Consider the following 17,637-nt stretch of genomic DNA (forward strand, 5'->3'; position numbering starts at 1 on the left):
TGGATCAGATACAAAGATCTTTTGGAAAACAAAACCCCAAGGTGGTTGTCTCCAATGGAAGCTAAGGCAGTAAAGAGACTCAATATGGAGGCAAATTGGCCGAAGTACTGGGAGATCTTAGAACAGGATGGTGACAAACTGAAATTGCAGAGTTTTGACAAACTAAAAAGTAAAGTCCGAGATTGGCTTCATTATTATCAAATAATGGAGGTATTTAAAATGGACAGAAAAATTGGCTTCCAGGTGGAAAAATCAAAATTGGAAACAGAACTATTAGAACCTAAAACAAAAATATTGTCTAGAATGTATAATTTGCTGCTGAAATGGAACACACAGGATGAGGAAGTGAAATCGGCTATGATTAAATGGGCTCAAGACGTTGGCCATAACATAATGTTTGCTGACTGGGAAAGGTTGTGGACCACTGGAATAAAGTTTACGGCATGTAATGCCTTAAGAGAGAACATAATGAAAATGATATATAGGTGGTACATGACACCAGTCAAGCTTGCAAAAATGTATCATATGCCTGATAACAAATGCTGGAAATGTAAAGAAGCAGAAGGTACCTTTTTTCACCTTTGGTGGACGTGCCCAAGGATTAAGGTTTTCTGGGAAATGATTTATAATGAATTCAAAAAAATATTTAAATACACATTTAGAAAGACCCCAGAAGCCTTTCTCCTGGGTATGGTAAACCAACAGGTTCAAGTGAAGGACAGAACTTTTTTTATGTACGCTACAACAGCAGCAAGAATACTCATCGCGCAATACTGGAAGACGCAAGATCTACCCACGCTGGAAGAATGGCAAATGAAGCTCATCGACTATATGGAACTTGCAGAAATGACTGGCAGAATCAGAGACCAGGGAGAAGAGATGGTGAAGGAAGATTGGAGGAAATTTAAAGACTATTTACAGAAGCATTATAAAATTACGAACGTTTGAGGTTATCAGATTGAATGTAAAAGAATGTTATTATAAAAATGACAATGTTAAAGAAAGTATATTTAATAAGACATAGGGAAATGTAAGGATAAATAAGACAATAATATTAATCTGAACCAAAGATACGCCAGAGGGAAAGAGTTTACTACCAGAATATAAGACCTAGAATACAGAGTGGGAAGGCATGGGGAAGTCGCAGACCTAAGTTAATGCTGAAGAATACAATGATACAATATTTGTTTTTAATTCTTTTATTCTTACCGTTTTCATTTTTCTTTTTGTCTTTGTACAATGTATGTATTGTTTTTCTTTTGCTTTTTTCCTTTTGATGTGTTTGTCGATTTGTTCTTTTTTTGTTTATTGAATGTGGAAAATAAAATATTATTTGATAAAAAAAAAAAAGAAGAAAGTACAGAAGGCTGGGGGGAAAAAAAAAATGATAAGGAATGTCAGAATAGCAAAAAATGCCTAGCTAGGGTACTTAGAAAATTGAAGTTAAAACAGGATAAGCACAATCTTGCCCTACAAGCTGAGGTAGCCCAGTTACGAAACAACTATAAATTATTACTTAAAAGCAAGAAACAAATATATTATGAACAACAGTGGAAAGAATTGGGAGATGCAGCACTTCAGAAGGACTCACGAAAATTTTGGCATCTGGCTGCCCAAGGCACAAATGGGCTGGGCTACTCGTTAGAAGCATCTGTCCAAGGAAAGGATTGGGTGACATATTTTACAGAAATATATGGCCCCTGTCCTGACCCACCCCCACAAGTTTACTATACTCCGTTATCAGAACTGCCAGAATGGCCAGACGTCACGCCCAATCAGATTAAGAGGCTAATCGCAAGCCAACTAGCTAATAAAGCTCCAGGAGAAGACATGATCCCAATGGAGATCTATAAGATAAGACCTGATTTCTGGTCACCCATATTTGCAAAATTGTTTTCATACATTAACAGCTCAGGTCGTATACCTGAAGGGTGGAAGTTGAGTATAATTGCCCCAATATATAAAAAGGGTGATAAGAAAAACCCTGCCAATTATAGACTCATTAGTTTGTTAGATGTAGCCTCCAAACTATATGCCAGGCTCCTTCTTGGGAGACTAGAAGAATGGGCAGATACAAATAAGGTGATATCTGAAGTCCAGGCAGGTTTCCAAAGAGGGAAATCCACATTGGACCAGTGCTTTGTGCTGAACTTTCTGCTATGTAAATACATCCATAATTTGAAGCAAAAATTATATGTTGCTTTTATCGATCTAAAGTCAGCTTTTGATACGGTCCCAAGACACGCATTGTGGCAAAAATTGGAAAAGACAAATATAGACCTACGTCTGTTATTTCTCATCAAAACATTATATACTGACACATCAACACAAGTAAAGGTGGATCTGGCTGGCCATCTCACCACTAGAATTAAGACCATTACTGGAGTCAAACAGGGATGCATTTTGGCACCTTTCCTGTTCAATTTTTATATTAATGACATGGTTAAAGAACTGGAGGGCCTACAGTTTGCCCCTGTCACAATTCTTGACCAAAAACTCTCAGTTTTAATGTATGCTGATGACCTAGTACTTGTATCTAGAACCCAGGTGGGCCTGAGACGGCTGCTTGCAAAATTAAGTTCATATTGCATGAGGAATGCTTTATCTATAAACTATGATAAGACGCAGGTCATTGTATTTGGGAAGCGTTCTAAAAAGCATGTTTGGCACCTGGATGAACACATCATAAATCAAGTAAATACGTTTAAATATCTGGGATTGATTTATTCAGAAACAGCATCTTGGAATACACAGCTATCCAATATTAAACTGCAAGCCTTTAAATCAGCAAAAGCCATTCTGAAATTTGCTGCCTGTAAAGGTGGAAATCTGGTCAACCCAGCTCTATCTGTGTATAAAGCAAAAACAATGGCCCAGATTTTATATGGTGCAGAGGTTTGGGGTACCTCAAACGTCTCCGGTCTGGAACCCCTACAGAATTATTTTTTAAGAGTTCTTTTAGGTTTACCCAAAGACGTGCAATCTGCCATGGTCAGGTTGGAAACTCGCATGTTGAGCATAGAGAGCCAAACAGATAAAATAACTCTCTGTTACTGGTTTAGAGTTCAACAGATGGACAACACTAGGCTACCAAAAAAATGTCTGATTGAGCTCTCAAATGGATTACCCCTTAAAAACTGGGTACATCATGCTGCCCAACTGATGGGCAAATATGATCTCTCAGTGACTGAGATTAAAAAACTCCCCTTATATTCACAGGAAAATATTTTTAAACGAACCATAAGGGCAGTGGCAACTAAAAACGATCTAAACTCTATGTGCACATCTACATGCGCCCCATTGTATTTTAAACTTAGAGAGGTCAATGAACACATATCTTATTTTAATGAATTGACTTTTGCACAGCTTCGAAAAGCTTTTACAGAGCTACGACTAAATACAATAAGCTCTGCTTATAGAGATGGGAGACATAGAGGCATACCAAAAAACGAACGTGTTTGCATTAGGGGATGTTCTGAAGTAGAGGACCTTATGCATTATATCTTGCACTGTCCGTTATATAGTGATGCAAGAAAAAGATTTTTGGTACCTATAATGACAGGGTCCCCTGGCCAGAACCCCCTTGATATGATGTTATATCTCCTTGCAGACACAGATAAGTATGTGACCTGGCGGGTAGCACTTTTTGCAACTGCGGCTAGGAAAATTAGAGCAAATTATGTAGCCAAGGTAGCCATTAACTGTAAAGGTGATGGATTTATTTGATCCCATCTATCTACCTCAGGCTATGCTCTATCTTTGTCACCAAACTCTGAGTATAAATTGCACACTAATAATTGATATTGTTTTTAACATTAGTGACCATGTGAAGATTTTAGCTTATGAATTTTATTGTTTAATGTTTTTATTTGTACATTGGGGTACTTTTATAGCTTTGTTTAGAGTTCGTAATGTTTTAAGAATATATGTTTTAAGTCTTTTTTTACCAATTCAATATATTTTCTTTTAATTGTCAAATAATTCTGTGTACATTGCGGCAGCCTTTGGCTATGTGCAATAAAACTGACAACTGAGCTTGCTTCTCCCCCCTGCCAGCCCCACAAGCTTGGGGGATAGCGGGGAGGCGGAGCACCGCCACCCCGCTATTCCTCGACCTGATCTGGAGGCTGGGGGAGTGTGGAGAAGCAAGCTTGCTTCTCCCCCCTGCCAGCCCCACAAGCTCGGGGGTCAGCGGGGCAAGCCAGTGCCCCACGGAGGCTAGAGAGGCTGTCCCTGAAGGCAGAAGAGGGAGACGGAGCGCTCCATCTCCCTCTTCTAGCTTGGGGATGGCTGCGCAAACCTGGGGGGGAAATAAAAAATTTTTCCTTGATTTCCCCCCCAAAAAACTAGGTGCGTCCTATGGGCCGGTGCGTCCAATAGGGCGAAAAATACGGTAAATAAAATAAAATTTTAAAAAATCAGATTTTTTAATTTAAATTGGATTTTTTAAAAATAAAATGCTTTTGGAGGAAAAATCTTTTAAAAGATAGTTTTCTATTTAAGTTACATTATAGTCCAAAGGCTATTCATCAGGAAATAAGGATTTGTTTTTAGTTATGTATGCAATGTTTAAATTTTATGACAAATGAATTCCATTAATCCATTCACAATGTCATGCTCTTCCAGAGGTTTCTGTAAGATTATTTGGGGCAGTTTTTCTAATGAGAATATATTATCACAGATGCTTGTTTTCAAAAAGTTTTCAAAAGTGTGAATTTGTGTCTGCAGAGATAACATGCCTTTTCTTCACAGGAAACGTGTTATAAAATAAACATACAGGGTTGAGGAAAAAACCTTAATCCCACTGTTCCTTTGCAAATTTATATACACAGAATCAACCCCGTACCTCTTAAACGATAAGTTCCAAGAGGTTCAATGAACAGATTGTTTGGAGTGGAATAGATCTGCACAAGTAGCTAAGTGTGAAGCAGTAAAAATGAAAGTGCAACCTTGTGAGCAGAATACTCCACAAGTCTTGGGATCTCAGACTTGAGGCAAGTGCTGAAGGCACGTCAGGGCTGGCAGCCTCTTCCCAATCCCACTGGGTTCCAACAACTGCACTAACACTTAACTGTGCAGAATAGGCACCTGAATGTAGAAGCAAATCCAAAGGGGGGTGGGGAGGTGGAAATAGTAGCTGGGATCTGTAAGTCCTTGGTGAGACCTTGAAGTGCTTGCCAGTCAACTAATAAAAGTTGACTGGTTCAAGGCCCTTTTTCCCAGGGCTTGCCCGACATTGTCCAAGCAATAAAGTCTTTACCTGGAACTTCAGTCCTGGGGCAGGAATCCCTGAAGTTCTCCGCTCCAGTCCTTGGTTCCCCTTTTCCAGCTTTCTACCAGCCTGTTTCTCCTCAGCCTGCTCTTTCTGCCTCTTCCAGCCCAGGCCTACCAACTGTATCTTCTCCTCCCCCCTCCCCCCAAGAAAAAGTACAGCAGAAAAGTTGTCCAAATATAAATAGTTAACTTATTAAACCTCACAATAATTTCAGAATTATCTCTCTATGTATTTCTAATAATATAACCAAATCAGTAATTTTTGATATAACTGTAAAAACTACTGTGAAAATTTATTATTCCAAAAATGAAGCCTTATACTGTACCAACAAGAATGAGTCTGTCTGAAAAAAATGATTTAAATCAAGCCTGACTACTGATTTAAATCACTTTGCTTTAAATCAAATCCACCCTGACACTAAGTAAAAGAATATAAGCTTTACCACCCCATCTCCTCTCCCCCTTTCTCCAACCTTTTACAAAGACCACCATATACATATTGTATATGTGTTATGTAAATATTGTGCTGGAAGGATTTGAACTCACTTTTAACAAAAGAAAGAAAGTGCCCTTCCACTCTAGCCTTAACAATCACACACGCACACCATTGTTCAAAACTGGGATAGAAAAGGTAGAAGCCATATGGCTCCTGGGACGTGGGTTGTGGGTGCCAAAAAAGAATATCTAGTCACCATTTTAATTGTATTAATTTATTTCTTCACACTGACTTTCTTTTTAAGCGCATGTGCAGGAAAATGAACTGTATAGTTCCTCACTTATTCCATAAATAGTTATTATTTCTTTTCCAGAATAAGACTGATTTTCCTTTTCTCTGATTTCTTTTTAAATATAATGTTCTAACTGTTTGGAAAATTAATATTATATGGGTGTTATGGGGCAAGTGGGGGCAGACACAATCAAAACATTTGGAAGTTCAAATGCATCTTTGAGGCATTCAGGCTAAAGCATCAACAATACATAGAATTTCTTTTTCTATTTTTGCCTCCAAGAACAAGGTTTGCATATAGTATAGATTCCTTGCATGCATTTGAAACTGCTTTGGTAATCACAGGCAGGAACAAGGAATTACACAGAATGATGCTACCCTGAGTGGTGTTTGAAGACATACATGAAACCTGCAAGCACAGAGAAAACTCATGAAACCCAAGAGCTTAATTTTGGGATGCAACCCCCAATGCACAGCCTGAATGTAAAGTGCAAATTGTTTTGATTTTTTTATGTTACAAAAACTTTAATAAACATTGGTAATTAAAAACATAGAAAAACAACAGTACAGGCTTTGTGTGCTGCTGCAGCCCTCTTTAGTAAATGGAGGATGGCTGGGCTTATCAGCCTGAGGGGACACCCTCAAGCAAGGTGTCAAGACCCTAATCCTGTCAAATCACTCTGGGCAATGCCAGGTGGCAGACTATGTATACATGGACCATTGTCTTCTCATCACCAGTACTCAGGATGTGCTTATCTGCGCATATCTCCAGCTCTGCATATTCCCCTCTTAGAAAATGCCCCCCCCCTTGTTTCATTCTGTCTCTTTCAGGTTTTTTTCTCCCTTCTTACTTCTGTGCCAGGTAAATTTACTCCCGAGTAAGCTTCCTTTAAAGGATACTGCAAAGAGGGGGGAGCAATCTTTCCTAAGGTACCCTGCATCTCACCTTCCTATGTGTAGTTATTAAAAAATAATAATAATCAAAATTAGGCTTACTATTTCTCTGCAAGTTCAGGAAAAATTGTTCACTTTTGTATTCCTTCTAAATCAAATCTATGGCTGTCTTAACTATGCTTAATAAAAGATCCTCTCCCTATCTTAGAAAAACAAAAAACTGTTCACTTCAATCTACCTTTAAAGATCATTTCTCTAGGAACTTGCATTCTTTAGTCTAAGGAAGCAAACTCACTCAGACTATCTCAAGAACTGCAAAAAGGGTTCTGTATAAAGTTGGGTACTTTTTTTCCCCTCTTCCTTAGTACATGATAGGAGCATAGATGTTTCCTTTCCCAGTTGTAAATCTGTACATAAATGTATATGTCTCTTTGGTAGTACAGTGGTGCCCCGCAAGACGAATGCCTCGCAAGATGGAAAACCTGCTAGACAAAAGGGTTTTCCGTTTTTCAATGCGCTTCGCAGGACGAATTTCTCTATGGGCTTGCTTCGCAAGACGAAAATGTCTTGCGATTCTTGCGATTTTTTTTCGCTCCCCACCCTTTTTCTAAGGCACTAAGCTGCTAATAGCCTTTTAGCAGCTAATCCGCTAATCCCCTAAGCCTTTAATAGCCGCTAAACCACTAATAGGGTTGCTTCGCAAGACGAAAAAAACGCTAGACGAAGAGACTCGCGGAACGGATTCTTTTCGTCTTGCGAGGCACCACTGTACAAATCTTGCTGTGAAATCTTGCTGTGAACCCTATATTTTGGAGGGTTGGACTAGATGACCCCAGGGTCCCTTTCAACTCTCCCAATTTGTGGCTGTGTGGAAGGACATGTGTCTGCAAGCATTGGAGGGTAATTCTTAAATTCTGGTGTGGTGATGGAGTTGAAATTCAGCCTAGCTTTGCTCTTTAGTTTTAAAAAGTGAGAAGTGAAGCCGTGGTGTTTTTGAAGCACAACTGGTAATATCAAGCATTTGAGTGATTACAGTGTTTATCATTTTGTCTACTATTTAAAAAATCAGACTTCAAAGTCAATTCAAAGTTTAAGCACATACAAATACAGATTAGTCTTGACCAATCCTGTAAATAAAGGGCATAATTTTTTTTCCCCTGCAAATGGTAAGGCTGAAATGACTGAGAATGTTAAAAAAATCCTATGAATTCTGACTCTCTGGCCATTTTTTCCCATATATAAGGGCGTGGCATTATTCCGCGAATGACCAGAGGGAAATCACACAAAATGATAGCCCTTTCCTGTAAATAAAGGAAGCAATCCCTTGCTTGGGCTGAAGGAAACATGATCCCTTAGAAAACTTCTAGCTTTGGTGAATGCTTGAATTGCGGAGTTTCTTGATTTGTTTTAAATCTAACCCTATTTTTTAAAATCTACTCCTTACCCTCCACTTCTTTTATTCAAATGGTAATTTAGCCAAAAGATTCAACATTTCAATAGTATAAAAGGTTTCCTGAGACATGAACTCTGCACATGCACAGAGGTTAGATCAGCTAAAAAAAGAGAGAGACAGACAGACAGAGAGAGAGAGAGAGAGAGAGGAGGGGGAACTGTAGGGGGGGAGAGGAGGTTTCGAGAGCTTGGACTGCAGGGAGAAACTTATCCAAATTTCCTCATGTAAAAAAAAAACTTGGAACCACTGAGGGAAACCACCCTTAATTTGTCCTTTGCTCCAGGGGTTATGTAAGACAAAAGGGTTAAGTACTGGACCATCAAAAGTCAAGAGGTTTCCAAGTTTCAAATCTTAACATGCCAAATTCTTTTCACAGGTAAATATCAAAGCACTCCCACTGTGAGCTGCTCTCAGTAGTTTCCCCAATCTAACATGCAAAATTCTTTTCACAGTTTTCCCACTGAGTTTGTCTTTTATCTGGTTTTGTTTTGTGAGTACTATATACCTATGCATTATAGGAACAGCATTCCTGACAGAGATTTTCACAGGAAATAAAAATTTCCCTTTCAAACAGGATACGTGAAGAAAATTCGGACCCGCATAACCAAAATGTTTAATAACTTGCCAATTTTGTTCAAATTAACAAAGGTTTTGTCCCTTCGTTTCTTCCACAGCCAAACTAAGTGAAGGAAAGCAAACAAACTTGGCAGATAATAACAGTAATTATATGGAAATGTAATAATAATATTGAAATGACTAAAATGCTTAATCCGCTAAGATTTTATTATTTGCAGCTTCCCACGGAAACTGAAGGACATCCTTTTTGCCTTTCGCCTCTTCCCTTTTTTAACTCTGTCTTTTAAGTTCCCAAAACCCTGCCCCTTACAGGATATCACTTCTACAAATGTGTTACTACTGAAAAGCTTCGCCACCACAAGACAAGAACAGACACCACAGTTTTCAAAGTGCCCACAGCTATCTCTTTCAAAGGATATAGACTGCCGGGGGAGTGGGGCTGACAAAGGGGGGGGGTGGAGTTGAATTGCAAGGACATTTTTTCACTCAAGCCTCTGTGCTCCAGGATTCAAAAGATACATACGTAAAGGATCACAATTGTGTCAAGATATGCAAACAATTTAATTAGTTTGTTTTGTATTATGTGTTATTATGTAGGAATGTTGAAATGTGTCTGACAGTGTGATTTCCACAAGGGGGGGGGGCAATTTTTGTGTGTAATTGTTTTATATGTTTAATGTCTTATTGCTTACACACCAATGGAGAATTCTCATGCATTTTATACTTTCTAATAGCTCTAATAGCTCTATTGTATAGTCCAATGTTTAGATCAATTTATAACCACATCTCATAGTTCCACCTAGCACTTTGCCAACTTTCCCTATCAATTTTAAAATGTGCTAAACCTCGTTTTGCCAAGGACAAGCTTCTGGATCCATAAAACACAAGATACATGAAGGTGGATATGCTTTGGTTTAGCAGGAATGATCCCTTATAAAGTTAAATTGACTCATTTGGAGAAGGGCCCTTTTTAAGAATGGTTTTAACATATTGGTTTTGAAAAGTTGAGAACCATGAGGCAAGATAAATTCAAATTGGAATCTGTTGGAATTGGGCACGTGTATCCAGGCTGCAACTAACTTTTGGTCCTTTAAGAGCAAGTGAAAGTGAACAACTTTCCATGAGTGCAAGACCAGAGCCTGCAATAATAAAACCCCATAGAAAGGCCAAGGCAAAGACATTTCTCTCATGATATGTCCAAACCTGTGCCAGCTATGGTGAGTGCCAGGCGACATGGTTAAATGAGAGCCCTGAGGGGATTCAACAGGATGTGTTACTGTACCACTATGCCGGTGTGAGACCACAGAAGAGCTAGCTTGCACCTGAAAACACAAAAACGGTGGGGCTAAAAAGCAAACTTATTTTTTTTTTTCAGTCAGTAGTGGACCTTCCTGCTAAATGTAAGGCATACACCACTATTGAAAAATGTTTCTCCCAAGAGCTAGAATGGCACAAGTAATTTAGTAACAAAATACAACAGATGTTCTTTTTATGTAATATCCTATATCCAGCTATCTGCACTGCTATATTTGCAAATGACCGTAAGAGGCATGGCTTGCAAGTCCCTTTCAGGTTTGCACAAACCCACACATCTGGTACAGTGGATACCAAGTTATTATTTAGCGCATATCTATATAACACGCCCATACATTGTATTGCTCCGTGTTGCTCCTTCCTTCTACCCACCTCCTTTTCCATTAAAGCCTATTCAGGCTCACAGGACACCCCTACCTTCTCAGAGTATGTACAAATGGGGCACTTGGCAGAAGGGGAGTACGAGATCACCGAAATCTAGGGTGCGGAGAAAAGATTTGCAAGTTCTTACAGAACTTTTAATGCAAATCTATCTCCGAATGGGGGACTGATACGGAAGGGGGGGCATGTCTTCTTCACCTCCTTCTTCGCTACAATATATCCATTTATTTCCAATTGTCAATGTCAAAAGGGACTAACGTGTCAATTTGCTCAATTTCTCTAGGACTCCATGACACCTCCCCTGTCCTCCATAATCCCTCAAGCAAGGTGTTAAGACCCTAATCCCGTCAAATCACTCTGCCAAGCCTTTCCTCTGGGCAATGCCAGGTGGCAGACTATGCATACATGGACCATTGTCTTCTCATCACCGGTACTCAGGATGTGCTTATGTGCGCATATCTCCAGCTCTGCATATTCCCCCCTCCCTCCTCCATATGTTAATCCTGTGTAGCCCAACCTCTTCTTAATGTATTCATGATGTAATCTGTGTAACCCAACCTCTTCTTAATGTATTCATGATGTAACTGGGATGTATTTTGCACTGTATTCTGGGACATGGAGGGAAGTTTCAAAAGTTCATGTCACCCCTTTCTCGCTGTTCAATCTCGCCTTGAACCTGTTGCGCAATAAACTTGGATCTTCTGCAGTTTGCTCCTGTCTCCGGCTGAACTCATTTTCCTCCGCAGGGACCCGCGGGCTTAGTCCGACGAGCTGGGTGGCAGAGCAGCCTCGCACCCAGATTTTACCGCAACACCCCTCAGCTATGATGTACTACAAGCATTAAATGCCAGTCCTGCCCCCTCCCCCATGAGCAATGAGGACGTTGCTTTCTTAGACTGGAGATATTTAGAGCTTGTGGTCAGGATGTGGTTGTAATAAGTAGACCAGTGTCAGCAGTCCAGATCAACTCACACTTTTTAACTGGAAATGGTAGAGCTTGTGATCAGAAAGCAGTATTTTTGATTGACTTAGCAAGCAATTGCATAGGAATATAGACCAAATAAGAGAATTAATAATGTTAGTAGGGTAATTAGGTGGTCGTGATAGGTTGTAAACCTTGTAGTACCCTGCCAATGGGGAGACAAGGGAGGGAACCTGCGCTTCAGGTATAGGGAATATAACCTTATGCTTTGCCAAAGCTGGAATGTGCCTACTTTGGACACCCGCTCTTGAAAAAACATATTGTATTCAATAAACTCTTTGCTGCTTCAGCAATTTTGTTCAGATTGTATTTTAAGGAGCGAGATTAAGGGACTTAGGACTCACTTCTCACATCTTACACCTCCACCCCCAAATGTTCTCCTATGGAGACAGCAGTAGGATGTGTACAGTCGTACCTTGGTTCTCGAACGGCTTAGTTGCTGAACAAATTGGCTCCCAAATGCCGCAAAGCCAGAAGTGTTCCGGTTTGTGAACATGTTTCGGAAACCGAACGTCCGACGCAGCTTCCGCTTGAGTGCAGGAAGCTCCTGCAGCCAATCAGAAGCTGCACCTTGGTTTTCAAACCATTTCAGGAGTCGAACAGACTCCCAAAATGGATTAAGCTTGAGAACCAAGGTACCACTCTATGTCAAGAGACTCTTTTTGAGGTGGGGTGTGGGAAAGAGAATACTGTGAACAGAAGCCCACTGACCGTCTTTTTCCGCCCCCCACCCTGCAAGCATCTTCCAATAGCAATTAGAGATGGGGGCAAGCTAGCTGGGAAAATGTGCTCCAGGCTACTAGCCTGATTCCATTTACAGGGGAGTATGCCCCATCATGTTTAATAGGACTTACCAGTACTTCCAAGTAAGCATGGTTAAGATTACAACAGGGAAAAAGCACTGTGACCTCGCCCTTCTCTCTATTTTTCCATCTCCTGCCCTCCCTCTCTATACCACCTGGAGAACAGGGTGGGGATCCATCAAGGAGCTATCCTTCCTTGGAAGTTTTTAAGCAGAGGTTGGAAGGCTTAAGCTGTCATGGCTGCCTTAGCTGAGATTCCTGCATTGCAGGGGGTTGGACTAGATGACCTTTGGGGTCTCTTCCAACTCTAAAATTCTATGATTCTATGAACAGACGTGTTCTGATTTGCCTTTCACACCTAGACACATATATGGAGAAACTCACTGTTTCTCATGAAATTAACTCCCAAATACTGTGCTTAGGATTGGGATATGTTCAGACACTCTTACTTGGAAGTAAGTGCCACAGAAAGACATCCAAGTGAAGCTGTTCAGGATATGATGCTGTGTAAATCACTTGCAGGGTTCCTCTCTCTTTTTCATGGGCTAATTCTTATTTTGTTTCTGGTGCCCTTCCTTCTTGGGTTAGATGGAAAGGTGGGGGAGGTTCTGCAGCTGACTAATATTATCCCTCTGCTTGTACTGATGTGAGATCTTGAGGCAGTGGCTGCTCCTGGCTCTCTCTCTCCCTCCAAGGCTCTGACTTGTCCTCCCTCCTTCCTTCCTTTGTTCTCCTCCCCTTTCCCTCTCTCTTTAAAAAGATTTCAAGCCACTGCTGGCCCAAGAGCAGCTGTTGAGCTCTTCAGAGGGAAAGCAAGTGCTTGCTTGCTTCCATCCCAAGACATGGGAAAGAAGGAAATAAAACTCCACCACGCAGCTGAGGTAAACCGGCACCAGCAGGGACAGCACCCCTCCTCCCTATCTGCTAAAACCCATGGAACTGGCCAGCTCAGCAGCCACAATTATTGCAAGGCCTCAGTAAGAATAGTGGGACATCACATTTAATATTTATTATATCAAATTCTTCAGCTGCCCTACTGATTTATTTTTAGTAGTGTTTCTTGCCAATTTTGGGCGGCAGGAGGCAGGGCTGATGAGTTAAGAATTATTAATTCCTCTACTGCAGAAATGTCATGTCCAGCTACTCCCATTGAGGCATTGCAATAATTGCTATCTGGGTGCAAGTGGCATTTTAATAATTGCTCTGTTCCGCTTGGCTATTGAACTATTTATTTGCCATTGCTCCCTTATTTCATCAGTTGCTCAAAGTGGCACACTCCCTAACAAATACAGTGGTACCTCGGGTTAAGTACTTAATTCGTTCCAGAGGTTTGTTCTTAACCTGAAGCACCACTTTAGCTAATGGGGTCTCCTGCTGCTGCTGCGCCGCCAGAGCACGATTTCTGTTCTCATCCTGAAGCAAAGTTCTTAACCTGAAGCACTATTTCTGGGTTAGTGGAGTGTGTAACCTGAAGCGTATGTAACCCGAGGTACCACTGTATCTTAGTAAGTTTTGAGGGTTTTTTTAATATTAGACTTACTTAATTTTGCAGCAAGGAGACATCAATTATAGTGTTAATGAAAACAAACTTTTATTATTACATAAGAAATGCCTACACCAGGGCGGTCCACCTTTTCATACCAAGTGGGCTGGAAGAGTACTTCAACACGGAACTCGTGGGCCACACACTGCCTTGTCACGTGAGGGTGGAGCAAAGCCAAAATTTGACTCACACTGACACACACATTGCTGTCATGTTGCCTTCCCAAAGCTGGGTAAGTGAGGCGTTGGGCTTTGTTTGGGAAGGAGGTATGAGGGCTCTGGCAGGGTTGTGGAATCCTCCCACCTCCTTCCCAAAGCTGGGAAAGCGCCAATTAGGCTTTGGGAAGGAGGATGGAGGACTCAAAGGCCCCGTCAGAGCCCTCACACCTCCTCCCCAAAGCCCAGCACCTCACTTACCCAGCTTTGGGAAGGCAGCACAAGGGCTGGGTGGCAGGTATCAAATGCTGCTGAGGGCCATCAAAAAAAGGCCTCAAGGGTCATGTGCACCGTGGCCTACACCATCTCCAGACAGAATATGCAAGCTGAACTGGAAAAACAGTAAGTGTCTTCCTGGCCAGATTCAAAAGCACTTTCCAGTGACAGATCCACTGGGACCAGCCAGCTCATTTAAGAGGCCAAAGCAGCAGAGGACACAGTAAGGCCAGAAGGATAAGAGCAAAAGCAATTTTGGAACGTCAAACACAAAACTTAGTGTTAGTGCCCATTACTTGCTGCCATTATACCGGTGCTTAAAAACCCATGCTTAAAACCCAGGCTTCACAACCAGCTTCTAAATAATCTTTCCCCCTACACTCCTTAGTTCAGCAGTTATCAACCAGGGAACTGCAGCTCCCTGGGGAGCCTTGAACAATTGTGAGGGGAGCCACAGGCAGCCCCAGCCTCCCTACCTCCCTCTTGCCTGGCGAGCAGCTTGGAAAAAAGAAGCAAGAGCTGAGAAAGCTGAGGAAGATTTTCAGATCTCCTTTCCCCTAACTTGATGGCCTCCAGATGATGTTGAACTAACTCCCATCAGTCCCTAAGCAGCAGGGCCATCTGACAGATGATGGGCGCTGTAGTCCACCAGCCCCAGCAGCCTTTCTCCACCTGTGGGTCCCCAGATGTTGTTGAACTACAACTCCCATCACCCCTAGCTAGCAAGGCCAGAGCTCAGGGATGATGGAAGTTGTAGTCCAACAACATCTGAGGACCCACAGGTTGAGAACCACTGTGAGGGTGCCAGGTACAGCCTAGTCCCACTTTGAAGAGGCAAAGGGACAGAATTGGTGATATCTGCACACCCTTCCTCAAAAGTAGTGTGTTAATAAAGGTAGCAACCCGCCCACACTTAAAGGGTAGAACGACCAAGCCCATCTATCCCGCCCCCAGCCTACGTCGCAGGGCGGGCTGAGGGGAGGCGTCACGTGGTGGAGGAGGTGGGAAGGCTTCTCCCTCGCTCCCCCGTTCTCTTCTCCTCCCTCCCCGCTCCCACGCCCCGCCTCCATCTCAGCAGCGTCTTCAGCCTCTTGCTCGCTTCCATACAAAAGCAAAATGTCCGCCGTTTTCGCAGCTGTGCCCCCGGGGCTCCTGCGCCCGACCAGGGCAGCACTTGGGGAGGGAGAGCGGGGAAGGAACCGGGAGGGAGGTTGAGGAGAGGAACGGGAAAACAAATGCGGAGTCAGGGAGGATCCTTCCCCACCCCACCAGCGCTTATACTTACCTTGATGCAATAATGCGGTTCGTCGAAGGTGACCAGCATGTACCTGTCGCTGCGGCTAGCCGGGTCTCGGGCCCGAACCTAAGAAGGAAGAGAAAAAGTTTAGATACATATATATACACACACACACTACTATATTCTGTGCGTGTGCGAGCGCGCGTATTTCGGAAGAACGTCCCAGGCGAAGGGAGGGAGGGGCCGGAATTGATGGAGGCGCGCGGGGGGGGGGGTAACAGGGAGGGAGAAAAGCACGGCCAGGCTGGACCCTACCTTCATGAAAAGCTCGACTGCGCCCTTAGCGATATCCAGGTAGCTGGTGCCCAGATACGTCCTCTGGTTCATGGAGGCGGACGTGTCTATGAGAAATAGGAGGATCGGCATGGTTCGGACGACCCCTACGGCAGGCAGCGACGACGCCGGGACAGGCAGTATCAGCCCGCTCCGTCCTATTCCGTACCGGTGCCCGGTCCCGCCAGCTATGCGGCCGGCCGCGTCCCGGCTCTGCCTTCTCTGGTCCTCCTCCCCGGCTGACTGGCTGCTCGCTTCCGCCAACGTTCCCTCAGCAGCCGCTGCGTGTACGTCTAGCCTTGCTCAAGCTGCCGGGTTTACTGAAAAGAAGATCAAATTCTGTTGCCTGAGCTGCTACTCTGCAGCAGCCTCTTCCGGCTAGGACAGGATGTGATCAAAAGTTGAACGCCATTGGCGGGACTGGGTAAAAGGCGGATCCAGATGATTTTAAACGGATCCTCATGAATTCATATGATTTTTTCATTCATATTAAATGAAACCACAATGATACTGTCTTTGTCTGTAGGCAGCATAAAAAAATCATGCATCCACTGTTTCGTGGGGCCACAATGACGGAAAAACATGGTTATAAGCACTCTGCCGCCCAATCACCGCCGTGCTCAAGTCCCGTATTCCCGCCTCGCTTTACTTCTGCTCAGTCTAATCATATCGCGCAGCCGCAGTGTGTGAGCAAGGCATTTCCTAGATAACTCGGAAGTCTCGTCTCTAGAATGAGAACAATCATAGATTTCTAAGTCTATGCAGAGTCCGTAAGGAGACCGAGAAGCGGGAAGCAGAGCCGGAAGTGGCTCCGGGGTTCTTCCTAATACTGGTCTAAAATTTACTCTTTCCGGTCAGAGGCGGGACAGAAGGAGAGCGGGGCCACCTCCTAGGATGAGTATTTTCTGTTGCGGAGTGGGATGGGCCACTCCGACCGGAAATGCCTGGAGGGAGCGAGGCAAAGCCCCAGAACAGGAGAACGGGCTGGCGGTGGGAGGGTTGGGAAGGAGTGAGAGAGCGCAGCTGTCTGCCTCGGAGACTCCTGCCCGGAGAAGCAGGTAAGGGGCGGTGGTGAAGGGGGAGTACAAAAAAATCATCATCATAACAACAGTTAATTATCATGAATTATTGTTATGGGGTGCTGGTACTTCTATTTTCCTTCTCTCTCCGCTACTCCTCACAACTTTTTTTTTATTCCTCTCCCGTCATTTCTATCACATCCTAGAAGGTGCCTTTGCTTCTCCTTCTCCCCCATGTTGCTCTCGTTACATATGGCTGTTTCTCTCCTGACTAGAGATGGGAAGGCCTGGGGGGAAACCGGGGGAAATGGGGAAAAACCCCAGGTATTTTCTGTTTTTTTCCAAAGCCGCTTCTTTCCGGAAAAATTGAAAAAAAAAGTTTGATATAGGTTGAATATTTCCCCCCAATTTTTCCTGAAAAAAAATGGCGGGGGGGGGGGCGACTGAAAAAAACCTGTTCCCTCCCCCCAATTTTTCCACCCCCCCCCAGGCCTTCCAGCACCCACACTTTGGTGCCCCGTGCCAACTGACACCAGGCAGGTGCTCTCACTGTACTCTTCCTGGGTGCTGCTCAAAACATTTTCGTTAGGGCCAGCCCATCTGAACACGTAGAAGCTGCATGTGATTTACTTCCTTTTAACCACTGCTGACTTTAAAGATCTTTTGAATA

The 17,637-nt window shown here is 43.0% G+C and overlaps 1 protein-coding gene across 6 annotated transcripts in view; it reads right to left on the reverse strand.

Moving 5' to 3' along the window:
• Positions 1-16,696, reverse strand: part of LOC310668826 (integrator complex subunit 6-like) — a 165,921-nt gene extending 149,225 nt beyond the window's left edge. For 2 of the 6 annotated variants that reach the window (XM_083422146.1, XM_083422144.1), the window contains exons 1-2: positions 15,931-16,469; positions 15,664-15,741 (exon numbers count right to left, since the gene is read on the reverse strand). In XM_083422146.1, coding sequence (XP_083278272.1) covers positions 15,664-15,741; positions 15,931-16,041 — 189 coding nt within the window. In that variant the 5' untranslated portion in view covers positions 16,042-16,469. Of the gene's footprint in view, positions 1-5,260; positions 5,390-15,663; positions 15,742-15,930 lie in introns of those variants that run through there. The other 4 variants (XM_083422149.1, XM_083422145.1, XM_083422148.1 and 1 more) reach the window with 4 other exon arrangements.
• Positions 16,697-17,637: the final 941 nt, after the last annotated feature.

The sequence above is a fragment of the Podarcis tiliguerta genome, assembly GCF_965153285.1.
Source record: "Podarcis tiliguerta genome assembly, chromosome: W".
Classification (NCBI taxonomy): domain Eukaryota; kingdom Metazoa; phylum Chordata; class Lepidosauria; order Squamata; family Lacertidae; genus Podarcis; species Podarcis tiliguerta.